The sequence below is a fragment of the Parasteatoda tepidariorum genome, chromosome 9 (assembly GCF_043381705.1).
Source record: "Parasteatoda tepidariorum isolate YZ-2023 chromosome 9, CAS_Ptep_4.0, whole genome shotgun sequence".
Classification (NCBI taxonomy): Eukaryota; Metazoa; Arthropoda; class Arachnida; order Araneae; family Theridiidae; genus Parasteatoda; species Parasteatoda tepidariorum.
In genome coordinates this window covers 5,291,368-5,302,599 of record NC_092212.1, presented here as the reverse complement: position 1 = coordinate 5,302,599, position 11,232 = coordinate 5,291,368, and the positions used below count along the sequence as shown (strand labels likewise).

The following is an 11,232-nucleotide window of genomic DNA, read 5'->3' as shown; positions in this document are numbered from 1 at the left end:
GTTAAAGAAGCCGACAAGTGTAGTGAATAGGTATTCAAATAAACCTAAACGTTTTTTAGACCTGAAATAAACTAAAAGATCGAATTTTATTCGTTCATTTCGAATAAAAAAAAACTTATTTTAGTTTTGAAATTCACTCACCTTCTCCTACTTTGAATTCAGAGATGACAACTGCTCAGCTTCAGCAAAAGTTTCAGTAAATGAATAACAAATTAAGTAGTAAATTACGAAGAATAAGGATAATTACATCCACTCTTCAATACGTTGAAAGCCACGTAAATCTACAATCTAAATTTGCATATATTACGCAGATTTTGCTAATTTTTTGAAAGGTTTAGTTTAACATATTTGTCTTTTTCTTTATTTAAAAACAGCTGGGCACCTGGGCCGCGCAGCGGCCCGTATCCCATTCATCATGAAATTACAAAAATGAGTTAAAAACATTTTGAATATAAGCAGTCGTTGTGGTAGCTTTACAATAATATTACCATGATTAGAGAAAATACAAACTTGAACAGAGATATTTACATTAATTGCCGAAAAATATGTACAGAAAATTGAATATGAGCATTAATAAATGATGATTATATATATACAAAAGTCGTGATTCATGGACGTGAAGATTTTACATAAATTTTGACAAGCCTTAGTAGCGCCATCTAGTATGATCAACTTTAATTTGAAAGGGCAGTATGCAGTATTTTTTTGAATAATCTGTATGGAAAATTAGAGTTCTGAATAATAATAAGAGTTCAAATAGAAGTTCAAATCAAGTCAAATAAGATGTTACTGTGCAAGAGTGGCTTCCCCCATAATCCTCTGAAGCAGTTGAAGCACTTCTTGATTTTTCAAAAGTTCTTGCAATTCCTTAATTATTGTAACCAACCTTTGAGCAAGTCCTGTTGTTGGTGGTGGTATAACACGTGTTCCCCTGATGCGGGGACGGGCTCTGCTCCCCGTGTAGTTGGCTGTATGAGAGTCTCCGCAGTTGCTGCACTTAGGTGGTGCATTTTTTATCTTTTTGGCACTCGTATGATCGGTGTTTGGTGGCGCACTTAACACATCTTGATGGTGAATTACATGATCTTTGACTGTGTCCAAATTCTTGGCAGTTGTAACACTGGATTGGATTTCGCCCGCCTCGGAACCTTTCAATACTGACCGGGATACTTTGTATATTGGTGATGGAGAAAATTTGTCGATTAACATCTGTTTCTGTGAGAATTGTGAGAAAAAGTTGGAGGAGCCTGTAGGTACCGCCCACTTTTCTCTTAAACTGAATTATCTTTTGCGTTATGATGTCTGACTTCGCCAGTTCCTGGGAGATATGATCAGTATAGAATCCAACTCGAAGACCACGAATATGAACTTTTATATGCTTAATTGGTTGAACTTTTGCTGGAGTTGTGGGTGGATCTGCAGTTGAACTGGAAACCTCCTTGGGTGGAGCTAAGTCAGTATCAGATATAGATTCAGATGGTTGTAAGGAGGTGGAGGTATCTATCAGTGAAAAATGTTTACTATTTGTGGTCATGATTAGATTTGCTTTAGCTTTTTTGACATTATTTTTCTTTTTCTTCTTCTTCAAAGGGGGTTCTGCAATATTTTTGGTTGAGCTTTCTGAATCTATGATTGATTCATTCCCCGTCTGTTCCAAAAGTTGGCCGCCTTCATAAGTTTCCATATCAATGACATCAATTGGTGTTGTCGGTATTTTGGGTCTATTTGGCACAGGCATGAGAGACTGCTCCAAATGATTTAGTTTCTCAAGTAGTTCTTTATTCTCCTTTCCATGTCTGCTAACTCTCTAGCCATTTTGGTAATTTAACATATCTGAAAAAAGTGGTGAATTATATAAGCCTACGAATTGTTTAGTAATAGTGGTGGATAAAAATATACTAAATTGAATTTATTAAACCTAGAATCACAATTAATAAACTACCACTTGAAAATATTTATTCGCTGTCCGAAGCAAGTTGGCATCTCTGTGTTTATAAATAAAACTATTTTTGTGTGTTCTATATAGCATCAATTTCTTCAAACCATTTTAGTAACGGTAATAATATTAAAAATAATTAAGAGTATTAACAATTTACTCGAATGAGTTTATAATAATCTTGGCTTCAACGGTCTCCGGTGAAATCCGTGGCGTTACGAACAAACTCAGTGCCGGTCACCGGTGACCCTCATGGCATTCAACGTGTTAACATCATACTTTTCATGCATAAGATAAGTTTTTCTTTTTTAAAAATGTTCTTCTTTTCTTACGATAGATTAATGATAGATTTATAAAAAAATTCTACTGTATGGAATTGGGGTTATTAGTGGCTTGATTATTATTAATAATCGGGTTAATGGCATAATAACAAGACAAAGCTGAGTGTCGTAGCAATACCTCATAAAAAAAAGGTAATTTCTCACTCGAACTAAGCGAAATCAAGCGGCCTCAGCATGGATCAATTTAGTAGACTGCCGCAACGAACGTAAACTGCTCAGTGGATGATAAATTAGAAAGACGTCACTACGTTAGGGACACAAAGCTGATCAGTGGTGCTAATACGAAAGATGTTATTAAATTTGGACTATAGGTCATTCAACTGGAGTTGGCACTTGACTCTTTTTTTTTTTTTCTTTCCTCCAAGCCCTGGGCATGTACCTAGGTTATGAAAAACCCTTAACCATATAGCCCAAGACTTGGCCACTAATCCAGCTCCACTCCAGCCTACATAACATGATATTTAAAAAAAATATGTATATATATTTTTTTACTGAATGTGTGGAATTTAAGAAGAAATAAGACCAAAAAAAATATACATGTGAAATGAGAAATTAGTAAAAAGAAATGAATAAAATAAATTAATAAGAAAGAAAGAGAAAAAAAAAAAAGCGTTAAAAAAGACTAATAGAGATGAAAGTATTACTAGATATAGAGAAATCTTAATAAACAAATATATATATAAATGTATGTCTTTTTAGTAGGGATGTGTATAGACTTGATTGGATTGACGTAGCTCTTTTAGATCGTGCAAGTAAGTTGGACAGGAAGGTGAGGAGGCTCTGTGATTACAGTCCAGATTTAAATTGGAGTCTTGGTTGGATGAGTGACAGTTTATGCAGAATTCTTCTTTTTCTGTGCAATTTTCGATACTATGACCTTTGTATCCGCACTTCTCACAATAACAGTATGACTCAATACATGTGTTTTGGTGATGACCTATTGTCTGGCATTTTCTGCACCTTAATAAAACCAGTCTTTTTTTAATTGTGCAACGTTGTAGACCAGCGTAGAAATAATTAAGATTCAAAAGCTTGATGGAGAGTTTTCTGTTGACTCTTATGATGATGTGTCTCTTAGAATTATCTCTTTTATGTGGGATTTCTTTGGTCAGTTTGATGATATCATAGGCAGGGTTGAAATTGCCATTGATTTTTATCAAGTTAATAATCTCAGTTTCTGTGAATGTGACAGGTGTGTTAAGAAGAATTAGAGAGAACAACTTTACGTCTTTGTCGTGATATTGGATGCCTGTCTTTTGTAAGGTTGAGAGGACCGTTTCCTTATGTTGATTGTTATGAAACTTTAGTTCTAGCATCTTGCTGCTTCTATAGACTTTTTTCACGGGCAGTTTAGGTTCTTCCTGAATCAGCCTTTCCACAATATCAGTTGTGGAGCAGTCTTCTTGTGGTTTTACTATTATTGGTTTTGGTGGTATTATTACTCGTGGAACATCAACATTGATAGAGGTGGTATTTTCTAATTTTTCGAGTCTTGCGTTGATGGTCTTTAGATTCTCTTCAATTTGATTTAGTGGGTTTGAGGAGTGAACATTTAATGAAAAGTCATCAAGTTTTATTCGCATATAGTCAATTTTCTTGTCCAAAGATGTTTGGAAGTTTCTAGAATTTATCAAGTCATGAGTTTCTTGTTCCGAAGTTATCTTCCTTATTTGTTGAATTGCATTGATACAAGCAGATCGTGGTTCTTGCGGAAGGAATATTTTCTTATGATTGCTGTAGTTGATGTTTTTCTCTATTATATGTAGAAGGCGTTCTATATCCGTTTTAGTCTGTGACATGATGGAGGTATTTTTGTTGGTAGAAGTTGGAGTATCACTGATGATGCAGTCGTTGGTTACCGGAGAAGTATGTTCATAGACAGAAGTGAGATCAACGATTACTGAAGGTGATGTATTAGTATCAGGACATTGTATGGTTTTATTATCTTTTCGATGAGAATTTTTTGATCTGGAAGGAGTTTCTGTGAGTGAGATATTATAGTCAACTCTTTGAAAGTTTTGTGTAACTCTGCGTTGGGATCTTGCTGATCTTGCAGGATATTGAAAATTGTCTGTAACTTGTGAATTAGCCATGAAAGAAGGTAGTCAATATGTAAGCAGAAAGGGTAAATAGAGGGCTTTAAAAACGCTAGTTAATGTAAAAATACAAATTAAAAGGAGTGGCGATGGTGAGTCAAAACCTGGCCCCTGAGAAAACCTAGAGTAGAAGTTAATTGAGAACCGATGCTCCATTGATAAGGTATGTCACCGCCAGAGAAAAGAGGTGTGGGAGGATAAATGCGTATTAGATGTGCTGAAAACCTGATAGAATGCAGGAAACAATGAAGGCGGCGCTAGGCAGAGTGAGGAAACTTGATTGGTTGAAGCAGAATGATCATTCATTAATGGATACACTGGCGATGGCATACAAGTACTAAACGTTGCCTAATGAAAATTTAACTAGAAACATATATGATAATTTAAGACAGTTAACTATATATCAAATTTATTGCTAAATAGATAAGATGCAACAGTAGATAACAACTGGTACTACGCCGGGAAAAGTTATATCAACAAATGTACTAATAAAGAGAGGATAGGCCATTGCTATGCTAACAAACAATTTCTAAGTGCTTAAAAATGGTGAGAGTAAACAAACCGAAGTATTAATAAGTACTACTGTTGATGAGTTGACCTGGGTATTCCATTGGTTGTTAATATCCAAAATCTTCTGGTAGGCTGATGCAAAATATTGCTGGATGGCCTTAAGCTATATATGAGAATGTAAATCTAACTTGAGCTTTGTTATTTGAGAAAAAACATTGTAAAAATGCAAAGAAAAATCAAAATAAAGCACTCGGAGACGATATTGACAATAATATAATAATACATAATTAAAAGAAAAAAAACACTTAGAGATAAATAAAATGGCCCTAATCTATGTAAAAAGAAATGAAAATGAACTAAGACAGCAAATGTATGATAGAATCAATATAATAAAGGTTTGTAAACAATGACTCTGGTATTAACTTAAAAACAGCATGGAATAGGAAAAGCTATTAAAATGAATAATGTCGATTATAAATTTAATTGATTAAAGAATTATGGATATGGCGTGATTTAAAGCACTTAACTGTGTTTGCGATCATAGAGATTGTTTACATTTTGTTATGGGGAATAGAACACCATTAACATGGGAAAGTGATGTCTCTTTGAAATTTAATATAAAGTCAAAGGATGGATGAAAAATTAAAAACAGGGTGGCGGACAATTGAAAACATTTGGGGGAACAACATATAAGAAATTTAGATAGAAATAAAAACGCTGAGATAAAAATTTGAGTGTCCAAAGTCAGAGTTTACAAAATACTAATTTTAACATAGCGATAGCCTATACCTAGGAGCGTCAAAAAGTTTAAAGATACTGATAATTAGAGTACCAGACCACTGGAAAATAAAAAGTTAATATATTTGAATAGAGAATCGCATGGAGGATTGAAATGAAATGCTTTAAATTTGAAAAGAGTCGATAAGTTAAGGAAAATTTAAGCCAAAGAAAGCAATGATTACCACTTGCAGTGGATGACATGTTAAAATGGCGATCTGACACTCTAAGCCTAAATCAATGGAACATCGAAAATCTAAAACTTGAAAACGGAAAAAGGGGCCTCCCAGGGGTCGGAAAAGACTCACCAGGGATGCCTTGGGGTGTTACATGCTGTTTTTATTAAGAATTGGGTGGAACAAATAGATATTTAACGCTTTTATTAGCGATTTTTTGGAGCTCTGAATAGAGATGTTGCTTGTGTGGGAACTAGATCCCAGCCGGCACTTGACTCTACCTCTCGTACGCTGAGTTCATTTTAGCGTGGGAGTAAGAAAGGAAACATCCCCACGCTTGAAATTGAGATAACCCTTAATGCACGCCAAACACCAACAGTTAATCATTTTTCTGTCTCTTACTTCGCTTTATCATCTGCTATTTTGCCTTTTGTTTCTCTAGCTAATAAAATATATTTCAAAATTTAAAAACTGCTGTTTTCCCAGCAAAATGTCTCAAAGAGGAAAAACTATTCACTCAAATGAGAGAAATATAAAAAAGGCCGGGAACTATCATCAAATTTATGAAATATTTAATGTTAAAAAATGCACATAAAGTTTGGAAAATAAATATTTTTTTTCTCCCATACGATCGCCAAGTAGCAACCTTGTTCAGGATAGCTCACAACCTTTCCCCCAAAATAGCGAAATAGTATTGTCACATACCACGTGATGGAGGCGAAGCCAAGTGCCAACTCCTGGTGAACGAACTATACTAAAGCCCGAATTCACCATGGATACTAACCCTCAGTCACAGTTCAAAACAGGTTTTACGAGAGCAACTCGAGGTTACATTCTAAAAATTTCGTTTCATTATTTTTGTAACTGAGAGTGTCAGCTGAACCCTGAGTTAACTAATTTTAACCTGAAGATTTACCCAATTGGAGTAACCGCGGATGCCCAATTGATCGTTGTGTAAGATAAAAGTATGAAATAATTGTGCGAAATAAAAGCATATTTTTAATTGAATTTTAGTTACATTTGCGTGCGGCTTTATGGTATCCATAATAATAAAATATCTAATTTCGTAATAATAAAACTCTGATTCATTTTCTCACCAAAACAAGTCACAAACCAGTTAGAAAAGTGAAATGCGAAATATTTTTCACTTATGCAGTAAGAGCGTGATTCAAATTTAAATACTCAATGCAATATTTTTCAATACAATTTTTTTTTTTAAAAATAGCAACAAAAATTGAAAGTAAACACTTTTAATAAGGCTATAAATCTCCCACCGGAATGCAAGTTAAGAATTAGAGTGTCAAAAAATAGTGTCAACGGTGAATACAGGAGGTATTGGTCTTAGCCTGGCTTACACTTGTCCGGTCTTCCCTACACTGATTTTGTTAAAGTATCATTACCCGATATACATCTGGCAATTTCGCAAAATAATTTATATTAATTGTATTAATTTCTCAAGCTAATTTAATTTTAAATCAATATTTATTTTCCTCAAATTAATATTCTGTCGGTTTGGTGGCCGAGCGATCGGCATGACTGACTGCGAGGCCAACGGTTGCGGGTTCGAATCCTGCTCAGGGCATATAGATGTTTCTCTCTGTATGAAATTGCGTGACGTGGGAATGTGGCCCACCCTATGAACGGCTGTCGGTGGCAGTGTGGCTTGGATAATGCTGTTCGCCTCAGTGACTAGGTTCACAGGTGCCCATTCAGGTAACGTTGACACCTCCGTCATCTTCCTAAGCTATAATTTCAATGTCCACCGTTAAAAAAGAATAAATTAAACGGATACAGTTATGGTATTTCACCTGCTAAAATTTAATCTCGATTTCTATTATCGGGGTTTTGAGTTTATCTCTGTCCAAAAAATATCCATTATACTCCGTTGCAAGCCCTTTGAGGCACGCGAATTCAAATTTTCATGTTTTTTTTAAAATTGAGGAACTAATTATGATGCATAGGGTCTAAGAATGGGAAAATTACACTTTAAAAAAATTCTGACTCATTGTCCCACAAGGGGGATGGTGGTTTCAGTTGTTAACCGCTGTCCACATAGAACATTTTCGCTTGATAAGAAAATAATGTTTTTTTAACTTGCGTTTTAACATTTTTTACAATAAATTGTAACTTTATTGGAACGGAATAATAAACTTAAATCCTAAAATCATTTATATAATTTTAAACTCGAAAAAAGGCTTTAACAAATATAATATAATATGTAATAAAATACAAAATATATAATAGTGCAAATAAAACGTATGAATTTTAAACACCAAGAATGTTCTAAGAAATAAAATATAATACAAATATAATATATATTATACAATATTATGATGAAATAAATAATACAGAGATATATAATAATGAAAATAAAATATATATAGAAATTTAATAAAAAGTAAATATCTTACTGCGGCATTCTCTACTATATATATTGTAGAACTTTTCCATTATAAGGAATTAAATTCTCATCTCGTAATTGAAAATCAACAATACAAAATAATAATAATAAAAAAATTGCTTAAATTTTTAATTTTTAAGACAAGCAAAATGCAGAAAAATTAGTAATAAAAAAATTAATTTAGCATCAATTCAATATGACTGTTCACTAATTCAAAAAGAACACAAATGAGAAGAACAAATTTGTTTCAGATAAGAAATTTGAGGTAATTGGCATTATTTTCAATAAACATGGATAAAAGACACATGTTATTCCTTTCATAAGCCCCATGCTAACGAAAAACCCTAATAAATTTTGATCAACTTTACTATCTGAATGAGTGAAAGGGGGGAAAAGGACATGCGCTGGTTGGAATATCGTACGTTTTAGGGGCACAGTGGTCTCCCTCTGAAACCAAGAAAAATAAATGTAAAAATTAATTACTTTTCTTTGGAATCTTTATTGGGGAAAATTTTGTATGTTTAAAGGAGCTCACAAACAACAAATTTGAGTAATATATTTCAAAATTTTTTCGTATTTTATGGGGCAAAAAAAATTTTTTTTTTGAAGTAAAGAAAAAATGTATTGAAAACTTCTCATTTTTCTGAAAGGAAGACATAATCTAAGTGTAGTGGTGCTATCTAGTGATGATTAGGAAAGTTAAAATATTACTTAAAAAGTATTGGTTTCAGAGATTGACCATTGTGCGCTTAGGAAAGTTTTTTTAAAAAGAGCGGTTTCGCTGTCATGCCACTGTAGGCTAAAGGGTTTAGAAAAGATCATCGCGGTTAACGATTTAAGTAATCATCAGCGACTGCAGATAGCTCCGTTCTATTTCGTTGTGATATTGTACAAATATGTTTTCAAAACAATATAAAAGCTTTTAAAAGTGAAACATGGCAGATGGAAATTGAATTCGTGCTCTCTTTTAGGATACATATCATAGAACTATTGAATAAAAAAAGGTATAGTTTCGCAATCTTACTGGAATCCTTGCCCTGGGAAATATTTGTTTTTGAAAAAGAAACAACCGTATGACGTTGCTTTAATGCGTGACGTGGGAATGTGCCCCCCCCACAACGAACGGGTATCCGTGGCTATGTGCTGCTCGCCTCCGTGACTTATAAGGTTCTCAGATGCACACCCGGTAACGTTAAATGAGCAACACTTGCGTCATCTTTCAAGGCGAAGAAGAAGAGTTTAGTGCCTACTGTTTTAAAAAATATTCCTCACATTATTATTATTATTATTAATTTTTTTCTGATTAAATGCAATTGTTCGGTATTTTCAACTCTGATCTTTTCCTATAATATCCTTGTTATAATAATAGTCGAATAATCTCGTTAAATTGAAATTCATGTCTCATTAAGTCACTTTTATATAAAAAAAAATGTATTGATTTAAAGGGAAGGGATTTTTTCTTTGATAGTTTTAACTTAGTTGAACTTAGTAAACACTTCTTCTTCAGAGTAAAGGGGGTAGGCTTATAAGCCAATTATGGAAATCTCAAGATGTACAGCTGAAAACTAAATAAATCAACCACCTATTTATCCTTTAAAACCTGAAATAAGATCTTTTCTATTTTCGCCTCAAATGGGAATACCTTTAGCCGATACTATACATATAAAAGAGATTTATTTTTGTTTCATTTTATTTCGCTATTAAGGACCGTTAAAAAATTACGTACGTAAGTTTTATTTATCAATTTTTAACTCCCGTTCTCTTTTTGTCTGCAAAAATAAGCAAATTACTATCCCCCAGGCTGCATACGCAAGCATGTATGATGCTTACGTTGAAACAATGCTTAAGTATATATGTACAGGAGGAGAGTGCTTATGTAAAGAGCAAGTTGCAGCACCCCTTTGCTATAACTGAAGTGATTTAATTTTCCGATTAACTTCAAATAAGCGATGTAACTTCGTACAAATCAACCCAGTGTTTAAATTTATTTCATAAAATTTTGAGATTAAATATTATTTAAGAATCACTTTTTTTTTGTTTTAAATTCTGTTGATAAGACTCGTGACCTCCAAAACTCCTCTAAATTTTTGTCCAATTTTTTTTCCAAACATAGCTTTTATTACAAATTTTAGGTTTTTCAACAAGAAAATTTTTTTTGCTCCAAATTTTTTTGTTGAAATATTTTTGCATTTTAAGACAAGTTTTGAAAAATATGTAATTTTAACGTCTTTTTAAAGTACGCCCCCCCTTGTCAGCTAGAATAAATCTCTTCCTACTTTCAGGTGCTTACGTAATGTTTGCTTGTCTCCTTATTTACACAATTCCCTCCTTAAAAATAACTTTTTTTAATGTACACAGTTTTTGCATTTCTTCTAAAATCTTATGAAATTCTAAGTCGTGGTGGCTCAGGGGATAGAGCGTTTGCCTCCCAATGAGGTGATCTGGATTTGAATCCAAGCGATGGCTGGTCAATACTCATTCCGCTACCGGCTTGCACCGGTCACGTTCTTAACATAAAATATCCTCAGTGGTAAACGGGTTATAGGTTAGAGTCTCCCAACCGCGAGTGGTTTCCCTCTCCATGTAACGTAAATGTGGGCTAGTTCCTTTAAAAAGTTCTCCACACAGGTAAATTTCTTCCAATACTTGATCCAAGAATTCCTTCGTCTTTTGGATTTGGTTCAAAGTTATAAGGCTATGGAGTTGAACATTGACAGTCGTAAACTCAGAATTGAGTCGACTTTTCAATTCTGATCATAAAATAAAATAAAATTATTTTTCTATTTTTCTGGAAATTTTTGTATAAGGCTACCAATGCGAAGCATTTTGTGTAACAATCGGAATTTTAATGTATTGTAGTATTATGAGATGGTATTATTTGGAGAAATCTAATTTAATATCGAAAATATTTCCTACATATTTCATTTATCACTTTCAGTAAGTTTGAATCTTCATTTTAAAACCGTCGCAATTTATGAAATACCTTTCCAATCGA

At 33.4% G+C, this 11,232-nt stretch overlaps 1 protein-coding gene across 3 annotated transcripts in view; it reads right to left on the bottom strand.

Annotated features, from left to right (window-relative positions):
• Positions 1-345: 345 nt before the first annotated feature.
• LOC107455680 (uncharacterized) overlaps positions 346-11,232 on the bottom strand; it is a 29,237-nt gene continuing 18,350 nt past the window's right edge. For all 3 annotated transcript variants that reach the window (XM_016073319.3, XM_016073320.3, XM_043055419.2), the window contains exon 2: positions 346-1,833. In XM_016073319.3, the coding sequence (XP_015928805.2) occupies positions 998-1,738 (741 nt within the window). In that variant the 5' untranslated portion in view covers positions 1,739-1,833 and the 3' untranslated portion in view covers positions 346-997. The remainder of the gene's footprint in view (positions 1,834-11,232) is intronic.